Source organism: Coloeus monedula (assembly GCF_965178545.1).
Source record: "Coloeus monedula genome assembly, chromosome: 1".
NCBI classification, from domain to species: Eukaryota; Metazoa; Chordata; class Aves; order Passeriformes; family Corvidae; genus Coloeus; species Coloeus monedula.
In genome coordinates, this window is record NC_138781.1 from 92,664,880 (window position 1) to 92,677,856 (window position 12,977).

Sequence of the window (12,977 nt, forward strand, 5' to 3'; positions counted from 1 at the left end):
TAATCAGTTGGGATAATTTTACAGCAACAATATCCTCCGGTAAAAGGCTTTTTAATTTTATTTTAGCAATAATTATAGAGAAATTGAAGATTCTTCTTATTACCTTCCTTCTGCAATATCAGTCTTCAACTGCAGAAAGAATAAATGCCTAGAAAAGATTTTTTTGGAAAAGAAACAAATGTGCATTTATTTTTAAATGGTATGATTCAAATAGCTACATATATTAGTTTCATATCATTAGATTTCCCAGCAAACGATACAAACAGATGAACAAATATTAGTGGCATTTACAAATATGCAACCATACACCCACTCACTCTCACAACATTTTTCAGGATCTTTGGCAGTCTCTACTGCAAATCCAGGGCCACAGTATTAATGTCACAACACTATAAAAACCAAACCACTACTAAACTGGGCTCTTTTTCTCCCTGGAATAGTCATTTTGAATGCAACTTTAAAAAAAATTTAAAAAAAAAAGGCAAAGCACCCCAAATCTCAATCAAGGTTGACTGTGACAGTCTATCTTGGAGCTACTCAATGGAGGATGAGACATTTCTCTAGCAGCACATGCTGACAAAAAGTTCTTAATTCTCCAAGAGCAGTGCAGTCTTCCTCTTATTAGTGTGTTTGATGATGTTTATAGTGATACTGAAGAGTGGGTAGGTGAAGAACCTTAAAGACAAGATCTTAGAAGAATTTCAATTTTAAACTGCAGAACAGCTTAAAACTGCGTGATTAACAAATACCAAAAGAGGTCAAAAGCTAAATTTTCTTCAAGAAATATAATTTCACATGTTGTACTATTTATATTCCCAAGTCACTGAAATTAATAAGCAATGAAAGTGCTACAGAAATGTCAGATTAATGGCCAGATTAATGTGTGCCTTCAAATTCTAAACACCAAATAACAGGCACTGAACAAAACAAGTATTCAATTAAAATCTTGTGATAAATTGATTGAAAATTGCTTATGATTCACATATCACACCACCCCAAAAACTCGGAGATGGGTTAAAAAAGAAAACTTTAGAGGTCTACTGTAAACTGAAGCATTATATATCTTTGCATGTTACAAGTAATGGGCAAACTAGAAAACAAGAATTGTTATCTGTTCTTGCCCAAAAAAAATAAACCCCACCCTCCCACACCCTCAGCATTAAATCTACTACACATGTTCAAAACTGACTCAGTGTTGATACAAAACTTCTAAGATAGATAGACCTAGGGCATGCAGACTCAAAAAAAAAATTAAAAATTCAATATGCAAATAAACATACTTTTAAAATCTATATCTTTGTATTAACTTATACTCCAGCTATATCTTGGAGTTGTAGGCTGTGTATGCCAGAAAGGACTCATCATGAGTATAACATCAAGCTCTCCAATCCAAATGCATTCAATACCAAGAGTCATACAACGTCATCTATGTGATAAAGCATAGTTTGCCAAGAAGGAAAGAAGGGATTTACACATTCCTAGTTCATGGAAGCAAAAATCAAACAGAAATTACCTGGTTTGCTCTTGCTGAAGTGTGTTAGGATCAGGTATAAAAAACCTTACACGAAAATGAAGGGTGCAGGGAAAACCTCCTGCAATATTTTAGAAGAGCAAATAAATTTTAGTTTAAAACTGAAGGAGCCTAATATTTTCATTTCTATATTTACAGAAAAATTATATGAACAACCACATAATATCTCAAGTATTTTTTTCAAGAAACTAAAAGAAACTATGAGAAGTCTCTCCTGTTGCCCCAACACCAGCTTCAAGAAAATGCTCTCAAAAGTTTTAGTGCTTTCATTTAAAGTACTTTGCATACGATACTTTGCATAAAAAGCATTATTGAGCTACCTTTGCCTCCTAAGAATTACAAGAGAGAAAAGCACTAAATATACTTGAGGTGTCTCCGTGGGATAGTGCTCGGTTGTATCTTGCATATAAATACATGAAATTACAGAAGTTCATCATGCTAATTTTGTGTAGGAATTGACATAAAAGTGTATGATCTGTAGCACAAGGTAGAAATGTGAGTGCTGAAAAACACAGCTCAAGTGTCACACCACAAACTGGGACAGTGTCACTCAGTCCTCCTAAGCTGCTCTCTGGCCAGGTTTACGCTGGCTGGCCTGTCCTTCTTGGTTAGCATTCTGTGTTACCCAAAGCTGTATAAAACAAGACATACTAGAACAACAAATACACTTAGAAGAGTGTGGTGTTGTTTTTTTGGTTTCTTTTAATAAAAATGCATAAATTTGTTTTTTCTCACCTATGCGAGACAAGAAATTGCCAGAACCTATACATGAACCTGCCTATGCTTCCGTCATTTAAAACCCCCTCTTCCTTTGCTTCCCTCAGGAGGACTTCACTGGCACCACAATATGACTACTGCTTTCACAGCCACCTAAGCACGTCTAACACTGTTCAGAAACCAGGTTTAGCTGCTATTATAGCATCAAAGTTAATGATCTACCAGGTCTTATTTCCACTCTGGTAGGAGTAAGCAGAAGTAGAAGGATCTGCTGAAAAGACTGGCAGACACAAGACTTACTCTTGAAGAAAATCTACCATCTGGACAACATGCATTTGCTTTAGTCATAAGAACACAGAAAACCAGAACTACAAAGTTACAGTCAAGATAGTAAAATCAAGTCTTACCTTTTAACTGTTTTCTGATAGGTTTGCTTGGTTCAAGCCACCGCTGTGAAATGAAAAACTATTAGATGGATTAAAAATATTTACAGAAAAATAGTGGTTTTTTAAGTGCATCTGTGTGCATGAATATGTGTGTACACATACATGTGTATATATTTATACACAAATATACATGCACACACATTTATTATTTACTATACTTACAGGTGAATCTACTGAAGTTTCATTTTGCTGTAAACCAAAATATTCCTTCTCTGTCACACCCAACTGGTTATAGGTCATATCCAACAAAATCTGTCCAGTGTCTTGTTTCTGAAAACAAGAAAAGTTTAGAAGTGAAACTCTGCAACACTTATACATTTTAAGATACAATTAATTGAAATAAATGGTTTTGGTTTTTTTCCTAATGTAACTCATGAATAAAAATAGCTGCTAATTCATCAGTCCAAAGCTTTTCAGCAATAAGGACTTTATTCTGATAAAGGTTTGGGTTTCTTTCCAAAATACATTAGGCATATGAAATTTCCTAATATGAACAGACATGTATTCCAGCCCTTGATGTGAGTGCAGAAAATTAATTATAAGCAGACCACCTCTCCCTTGCCCACAGTGGGAGCACTGCCCTTCTCCAGAGTGGCAGTCTGCAGGCACAGCTTGCAGACACATGAGGCTGCTCTGGCCCCTGCTGTGACCACCAAAGCAGCATGCTATGCTTCCACATCAGCTGATAAAAAGCAAAGTAAGTATACACTAGGATGGGAAAAAAAAGGAGGAGGAAGCTGTGATCCAGACATAAAATCCCATACTTCAGCCTGCACTCTCACTTGCCCCTCAGTGTCCACAAGCTCAGCTGCCATTCAGCCACCCCATTTTCTGCCTAGATGTCCCTCATGACAGGAATCACAGAAGAACTGGGGCAAAACAGTATCAAACAGGCAGCAGAGATCAGAAGTGCAAGGCTGGTACAATTTCCCCCAAATCAAACAAGAATATCCTTGCCATGGCACTGTGGAGAACAGATTAACCAACTTCTGCCAAGGAACACTGTGAACCAATTCTATTAAAAAAAACACCAAACACTACATAAAATACAAAACCCCCTCAACAAGACTGCAATCCTAAAAATGCTAATAGGTAATAGATAGCTCACTGTATTTGGTTTGTGTGGCTAGATTTTGGTAGCAGGGAGGCACCAGAGCAGAGATTCCCCTGCAGCCCATGGTGCAGACCGTGGTGAAGCAGCTGTGCCCCTGCAGGCCATGGAGTCCCACAAGAGAGCCAGAGATCCACCTGCAGCCTGTGGAGGATCCCACACCAGAGCAGGTGGACACTTGAAAGGAGGCTGTGAACCCATGGGAAGCCCGCAGTGGAACAGGCTCCTGGCAGGGACCTGAAGACCCATGAAGAAAGGAACTCACACTGGAGCAGGTTTGCTGGTGGAACCTGTGACCCTGAAGGACTCCATCTCATGGAAGAGTGATCCATATTGCAGCAATTTGTGAAGAACTATGGCCTGTGGGAAGCCCGTTGGAGAAGTTTGTGGAGAACTGTCTCCTGTGGGAGGGACCCCACACTGCAGCAGGAGAAGGACTCCTCTCCCTGAGAACTGGGAGAAACAACCTGCGGCAAACTGCCCCAAACCCCCATTCCCTGTCTCCCTGTGCCACTGCAGGGGAGGAGGTAGAGCCTGAGAAAGAGGGATGAGTGGCAGGAAGGTGTTTTTAAGATTTATTTTACTTCTCATCCTGCTCCGATTTTCTTTGTAATAAATTCAGTGATTATGTCCAAGTTCAGTCTGTTTTGCCTGTAACAGTATTTGGTGAGTGCAAAGCTGTATTGCATCTTAGCTCTAGATTTTTATATACAGAATTGTTGCACAAAGCAAAAAAATGGGCCAGTTTGCTTTTTTCTATTGAAAAAAAAGAAAATCAAAGAAAACGAAGTTTTCCAAATTTCTCTTTCCAAATTCCAAAGTTTAAGATTTTTCCAAATGTTTCTCTTAAAAGCAGAAATAATCTGCACACATAACCCCCAACCCCCTCAAAAAACCAAAGCTAAACAAACAAAATCTCAGAGGAAAATTATTGAACTCCAAAAAGCACTTCATTATTGAACAAAAATTCAGCTCTGGTTTTATTAAGTTCTGATTTCTTAAACAAATTTCTTTATTTTTTAAAATAATCACTTGAAACAAAGGACTTAATGTACAAGCATGATATCGACAACATTTCTGTGGCTGGCCCCAGTCTTGCTCAGTAAGTGTGTTTACTTACAAGCCAATTCAATTCTTTCCTTAAACCTTTTTTATAATACAACAGTCCAGTAAGTCCTGTTCAGAAGAAAGGCTTTTATTATTTTTAATAGGGTACAACACTGTTGTGATTGAGTGCTTTAAACAGCAACATATTCCACAGTCTTCCCTTATCTCATAGGAGCATTCTTCCTATTTAAAAAGATGGGAAAAGAAAAACAAAACCTCAAGCAACAGACACCCACTTAGCCCATCTTATTTTGGAGGATGGAATTATTATTTTAGTTTTATTTTGGAGGATGGAATTATTATTATCCAACACTTTCTACGGCTAGGGCAGAACTCCCAGCATCTCATTTGTGACTTGAATGCCCAATGTTCACTGAGCAGTGTTACTGTATCAGACTGTTGGCCTCCTGTGAAAAGCCGCGCCCATTTTTCTGGAGTAAAGTCACATGTGGAGAAAACAATGTAACAACACCCAACTGCTGAGAGTACCTTTTCTCCTCCAGCAGTCCCCCGCCTTATTTAACTTTCAGAGCAAACAGTTGAGGTCTCACAATAAACGTGAGTCCACACAGGCCTGTAAAGGCTGCGTGGTCACTAAGAGCAGCAACATTGTCCCCTCCTTCTCTACCCCAGCTGGACATTCCCACTCCCCACCTTTCAAACAAGCTACCATTCCCTGGCATGGTCAAACCACAGCACTGATCAAATCCCACTTTTTTCTGAAATAGCATAGGCCTAAAATCCAGCTTAGAAACTGAACTGTCAGTGATAGGTAAGGACCACGCAACCATGCATTCCTTGTCACACAAAGCCATGGCACCATGTATCTGTAAGGTAGCTCTGTCCAGTACCATCAGTGACATTGCCTCCACCATGCAGACTGAGATTTGTCCATCAGAAATTATCCATATGTGTACACAAGAGGGCCCTATGGAAACAGCAGATGCCACTCTCTGAAATAATGGGCATTTCCTGACACCAGCAAGTTCATCCTTAGCACTGACCATATTTATTTCCTCAGGGTTAGGTTTTTATAAGCAGAATGTTAAAACACTTTCAAGAGTCATCAGGACATCTGCACAATTCAGAAGGCTAATTGCACGCCTGTGGTGCACACTTTTGACAGCACCTAAATGAGCTCCTAAAGTTATATTGTGACCAAAAGCAGTAATTACAGGGAATGGGACAGATACTTTGATGAAAGGAGTTCCGGAATCTCAGGTTTCATTACAAATAGGGCAGGACAAGACCACAGAGGGTGGATTCTTCTGCTAATTTTTGGTTGGAATTTCAACACTTCTTCACAACAGCATTATCTCCTAATTCCTTTCTCAGTTTCCATGCTTCCAATCTTTCATCCCAGTCCAGATGCCTTCACCTTGCCTCTCCCCACCCCCTCACAATTGCATTCCTCCCTCTCCCCCAGCATATATGAGTTGCTGAGCCTTCTCACTGCTTCCCTGTAAGGACAAGCAAGCTCCCTGCTATGACATTCTTGCTCAGCAGTCACAGTTGTCTCTTTGCAATGTTCCCGTGGGTCTCCCAACCCTAAACCCAGCTGTTCAGCCAGCACTAGTCTCATCCATCTACACATCTATTTACTTCTCTTCTGCCTCTCAACATTTCCTAGAAAAAAATAATTTCCAGCACTACTTTTAAGTGGTTCCAGTCCTTGCCCTCTGATACTAAAAGCAGTTTTTTTCCCAGTGCCTAGATCAAGCACCCACTCCAGAAATCTAAGCTAAGTAAAAAATGTTATTTTAAATTATTCAAGTCTTCTTGTTAAAATTCCAAGTTATAAGGGGTTTTCTTGTTTTTCAAGGAAATGTTTATTTCCTTAGCTTTGGCATTGTGTTAAGAAACACTTGAATTCTTTTTCAGTCTATATGCCTAAAAATGACCACACAGCTCACGCTGCACAATCTTCAATTTACATTGTACATTAACAGTTTGGAGACCTAGGTGTAAAATGAGGCAGACTAAGCATGTCACACCACTGCTTCTGAATTTTGACATCAATTCCAATACAATTCATAGCCACAGCATATTCAGGTATTACAATGTGTCAGGTGCTTTACAACACATCCTATTTTCACTCCCCTGTGCCATAGGAGGAGGGCAAAACAACACAGACACTGCTCAGCTACACTGGACATTCGAATCAAGTTCTCCTTAACTCTATCAAACATTAGAGCAAGTAGTTAAGACATGCCTAATTAAGCTCTTGCTTTTCTACAATGAAATTTAAAAAATTATGGATATTCCTTACTAGTCTGCACTTCTATAATAACACAAACTCTTAACCTTAACAATTTCAAAGGTTTTACTGAAAAGAAATATTTTCAAAAAGTTTGAGTGTTTCCACCCTGAAAAGAACTTTCCATTTATTTCACCTTCATGACATCTACCAATCCTTATTCTGAACTGTTAAAAGCTTTGCATCAACCACCTCATAACCACACACTATTCACCTCCATTTAAATCTGTCTTCAAATCAATTACACCTTATGTTGGATAGGTCAAAAATTAATACTTAAAGCAGTCAAATAATTAACACCTATTACATTCTACCCATGCCACAACAAGTTCCCACAACATTTAGGGGATTTAAATTAGTCAAATTCAATTTCTAGTAAGTTAAACAATTGTGAAGAGAAAATAGCCCTTCATTATTTTTTAATGTCAAATACTGCCTAGAATCTGGGATAATCAAGACTCATTGCCCTAGGAACTGCATAAACTTAAGGTAAAATTGTTAGTTCCTTGGACTAAAGAGGTAAATATGCAAGTAAAGTTCTTCAGTTTGTTAACTTCTTCAAGGTAAGTGGTACAGAGTGACAATTTAAGAGGACAGTGCAATGTAAAGCATATTTCTCTGTCCTCTGCAGAAGCTTTGCCCCCACTTTCTGGTGATGATAACCTCCCAGTTAAGCACCACCTAAGCTTTTGCAAATTCAGTCTCACTTCAGACACAATACCAACTGCCCCTCATGTGCTGTTTGAGGACCTTTCCTAATTTAGCCTGTAACAGTAATTTGCAACCAAACAGCTTGTGTCCTCTGGTCCTAAAAGATGCATGAGCTTGAACACAGTGCTACCACTTTCTTTTAATTTCTGCAGTAATTTTACACACAGCTAATTAGGTCTTCTGCTAACTCTGTCCTTTTCTCTTCTTGGAATTTATTTACCCACCTGATGCTCTCTTATTTGAGCTTGGAAGATTTTCTTCATCTAGAATAAACGGAACAGGCTCTTTCCTCTTTTCAGTCTTCTGCAGAGCATTCTAGTTGTACTTTCTATGCCTGCCTGACTGGAACTTTCCTCTTTTGTCTGCAAGTGGCCAGGATCCACATGTGACATTCCCTGGAGGGTTGCCTCAATGCCAAGACTAACATTGTTAATACTTCCTTGACACTGGCTGAAGATTCTTGCCTGGTGCATGAAAGCACTCACCTTTTTCAGAACAGTAACACACGAGCAGCTCAATCTGCAAACTGTTGTTTGCAACTGAAAATTGAGCTTATAAAAACATTACCTCATCTCATAAAAGCTATTAGTTTACACTACCGATTTCCCTCACTGCAATTATGCCTTATTCAAGATAACCTGCTACCTCATATTCCTGTATCTTTTTATTGTTAATAAGGCCTCAAACCTGATATTTTTGATTTTTTGAAAAAGTTTCAAGAGCAACAGGTTAATGAAATCTGACAGACAAGAATTCTCTTTATGTCCTTGCACTATTTAACTATTTATTTTCACCAAGATCTACTGCCACCTCCTCAGCCAACTCCCTGTCCATCCCGTAACTCTTCTAGATTCCATACACTTTAGCGCATATTTCCTGTATAAAGGTCATACAAAATATTTATCCAAGGACAGAGGTTTAACCCACTGCATTTCCTCTGCCTCACAAAATTATTTAAAACACACATGTATATAAGGTTAATCATTTCAGTTCTAACTTTGGAAAAATCACCCCTCTGTTAATTCTTTCCTTCAGCATTTATTATGAAGTCATGCCTCACAAAGGGCTAAGACTAACAAGCCTGCTGCAGGGCAGATCATTTTCTCAGTGTCCTCAAAGGCATCATCAAATTTCATACTGTCTTACTGCTTTCCAGTTGAGTATACTGACCTGTCTCAATACAAAACTAAATATTTGCTGCCAGCCTGAAACTTCATACGGCAGTTCTTTCAACATGCGGGGACACAGAGCAGCATTAAACTGTCTTGTACTATCAAACAATACTGATTAGGAAAATCTGGTGACAGAGATACAAAAATTCTGCGTATTGCATTTTTCTATGAGTGGCTTAAAATTATAAAACTCACACTCACAATCAAAAAGAACTTTTAAGACTTGTAACTCTGTGCATTATTTTAAATATACTGGTAGTAATTGTAGGTGTTCATTTTAACAATCATATTCCTTCTCAAATACTGGAAGAAGAAACTTAACTGAGGTGGAAGGGAAGGAAAAAACATTCCTTACAATTTGAGCCTCAATTCATGCAACTTTTTGAATTATTACAGCCTCATCATCTTATTTCTAGAAGGAAACCCTATTACAAAAAGCCAACTAGCCTAAAAGCAAAAGTCACAGGTAATAAGACAAAAACATTAACTTAGATAGACAATGCAATGCAGAAGTGATCTGACGCTGTCAGTTTTATCCCTTCTCCAAAGTCAGTTTACTGGAATGACATCCTTCCCAAGTGGTCATTCCTGGTAAATGGGTCAAAGTAGAGCAAACCCAGAAAATTCCTGCATGATTATATCAAAAGTTACAGAAAAAATTTCATTATTGCACTACGTAATATAATAATATAATAAATACCTATTAAACACACTCAAGCATGGTATGTGAACAAATTCTGTATATATCAGAATGACAGCAAACATTTTCCCCAGGTGAAAAGCCTATGCATTACAGCCTTAGAACAAGACAGAAGTGACATCAGAGACAGAGGTGAGTTAACCTTATCACAAAACTGAAACACCTGAAGTTTTACTGGGAGCTTCATGAAAGCCTGGATATAATTAAAGTCGAGTGCAACATTCAGTACTAAATGCAGTCAAGTCTTTGTCTCAAATGTAGTTTTGAAAGAACATTTCCAATTCTCATCTTCCATGCACCTTCTATTGTTTGCCTGGACTTTGGACATGTTCCATCTAAGTACTGAAACACATAATGGTGGAACAAGAAAGGCCACTTCAGCCTTGCATAGTTAACATACATTTCTCTTTGGACTGTAAGCAATGTAGTGGAATGTGTCTGTCTGTACTCCCATGTGAACTTTCTTGATAATGATGACCTAAAACTAGCACACATAAGTTATACTGATGAACTCTTTGTGATATCATGAATACAAAATTCAGGTTCACCAGAACTGTAGTATAAACACCTTTAAATAAAAACAATGAACAAAAAAGCCAATCACTTCATTACTCTGACAAAGCAACAAATCCAGGAGAAAAATGGCACTGCTCTCTTGCAATTAAGTCTTTATTTACAGCTGGTCAGGATACCAATATTCTTTGGGATATGTGACTAATAAGAACAAATTTTCGAAACGGAAATTATGTAGCTATCTTCAGGTTTCTCAATAGATAGAAAGTTCCTCTGGTTATATCCATATGCAAAATCTACCTTCCTTCCTCCTTTTTCCATTTCTAGGATACTTGGGTTTTATTCACCCTGCTACAGACAGAACCACTGGGAAAACAAAGTACCATCTGAAGTAGCATTCATCAGAATGATAAAGAAGAAAGAAACAGATAAGTATAACTACAAAAGTGCCATGCAGTTTGTTAACAAAATTTGATGAAAATCAGCTCTGTGGGTTCTACAAAGATCCTGTTTCTAGAGAATGAAAAGAAAGTTTTATCTCTATTCTTCCTGTTCTCTTAAAGATGCAGTATTTTGAGATACCATGAATGTTCTACCATCATTTTAAAGATGTCAGTACTAGTTCAAAATTCCAAAATATATAAGTTGTTCCCAGTGTTGTAAGTTTAGGCTATTTAATCTATTATCTTTCTATTAAATTTAAATCCACCCCATATTCCATAGTCTTGAACACATTTGCATTGTCAACAAGATAAAAGAAATGACAACATAGGAATATCTATTTGTTTAAATTTATAGTCAATTTATCTTAAGTTTCTTCTCACCCACAATGTTTCTTTTCTTTAATGTTATTTTTCTACATAAAAGAAAGAAAGAACTCTTTGAAAGAAAGAACTCTTTTTGCAGTAAGAATTCTGTGTTCAGAGAGCTGCTCCATGACAAAGCAATGCTCAGTTGTTTTCAGTCCACTGTCATTAGAATGAGAGAACTCTCCAATTCCACTTATGCTATTAAGTGCACAAAGGCCAAGCTGCAAGCATTCTGCTTTTCCACTTTTACTTTCCACTATTTGTCGTTGAAAAACATAATCCTGTCAATGAACATAAAACCTACTTATGCATATGTGAATATTAGCCTAATGTTAGCTCAAAGCAGAACATCTATCCAAAATTTGAGCCTTCACAGATCAGAACCAGGTACCATTAGATCATAAACGACCCTGAAAAATTTCCAACCTTAATTTTCCACTGATAATGCTGCAGAGAAATGTTCAAGAGAAAACACTACACTTTACGCTTAGAAGAGGTGATCTTGTTCAGTTCCCATTCTCCGAACTCCAACAGAGGAGAAAAATTCAACATATTTCAGCAATAACTGTAAAAGCTGAGAAAGAACTGTAAAAGCTGAGAAAGTAAAAAATCTAGAAAACATATTTACAATATCCACAAGACATAGTAGGTCTTTTTATCCATGTATCTTGTAACTATGTCTAGTCACTTCAGAAAGCACCTTCATTTTAATAATGTAGTACTACATCATTTAATACATTTCTGCTAATTTGTCTTCTGGATAATCATGCCCTGTGATATGCATATTTAATTTATTTAAAATGTGAAATTGTCAATTAACCTGTCATCCAGAAATGAATTAAATGTGGAGAAAAACATCTTGATACCAGAAACAGTTTCTCTAAAGCAACACAGAAAGACTTCACCAGTGGGGAAAATCTGTTCAGAGCAAAACTTACTGTCCTTCAGTACATGGCCAACTGACTCCCAGACTGATCAAGGACCCAAGTTATTCTTTGCTCAAAGACATGAAACTGAATTATGTTGGCAATTAAAATAAACACACACACACACAGAGTCAGGCAAAAACTTCACAAAGCTTAATTTTTCTGCTAATGTAAGCAGAACTTGGACACAAATTTTCTGCAGCTGGCTGCAAACCCTTTTGAAAAATGGTCCTTATGACACTACCAGAGTGTGGCAAAGCCTATTCTTAGGCTGATATCAAGGTTAAATAATCAGGAAAGGCCATCCTCACCGAAAAGTGCAGCCTCCCTCATTACCAGTATGACAGCTCAGTACTCGAAGAACATAAATCTTCTGCGAAACCTCTTCCTTTTTGTAGTCCATAATACAGCAGGGTATCCACACTCCCTGCTTGTTTTAACTAGAGCAATATTGAGTCCTACATCACTCCTATGCAGTTCAGCATCACAGCTGCAGTAAAGAAGGCCCTTAGAATTGCTGGATGAAGGAGGTAACCAGCAGTGATACCCTAAGGGTATGCTGAAGGTAGGGAGAGAAATCAGCTGGGTACGGAATTTTAAAAAATCATACAATGGTTTAGGTTGGAAGAAACCTTAAAGATCATCCAGTTCCAACTTCCCTGCCAAGGGCAGGGACACCTTACACAACCCCACATTGCGCAAAACCCCATCCAGCCTGTTCTTGAACTCTTTCAAGGATGGGACATCCACAGCTTCTCTGGGCAACCCATTCCAGTGCCTCACCACCCTCACAGCAAAGAATTTCTTCCTAATATCTAACCTAAATCTACCCTGTCTCAGTTGGAAGCTATTCCCCTCTTGCTCTATCACTACATGCCCTTGTACAAAGTCGCTCTACAGCTTTCTTTTAGGTACCAAAAGGCTGCTTTAAGGTCTACATAGTTCCTTCTCAATGGTACCCGTATTGCCCGCACTGC

General features: G+C 38.0%; 1 protein-coding gene across 2 annotated transcripts in view; it reads right to left on the reverse strand.

Annotated features, from left to right (window-relative positions):
- Window positions 1-12,977, reverse strand: part of PTPN3 (protein tyrosine phosphatase non-receptor type 3) — a gene marked incomplete at both ends in the record, with an annotated part of 157,927 nt that overhangs the window by 75,180 nt on the left and 69,770 nt on the right. Inside the window, 4 exons of one of the 2 annotated variants that reach the window (XM_082280592.1) lie at window positions 104-148; window positions 1,514-1,592; window positions 2,656-2,698; window positions 2,857-2,964. In XM_082280592.1, coding sequence (XP_082136718.1) covers window positions 104-148; window positions 1,514-1,592; window positions 2,656-2,698; window positions 2,857-2,964 — 275 coding nt within the window. Of the gene's footprint in view, window positions 1-103; window positions 149-1,513; window positions 1,593-2,655; window positions 2,714-2,856; window positions 2,965-12,977 lie in introns of both variants that reach the window. The other variant, XM_082280591.1, reaches the window with a different exon arrangement.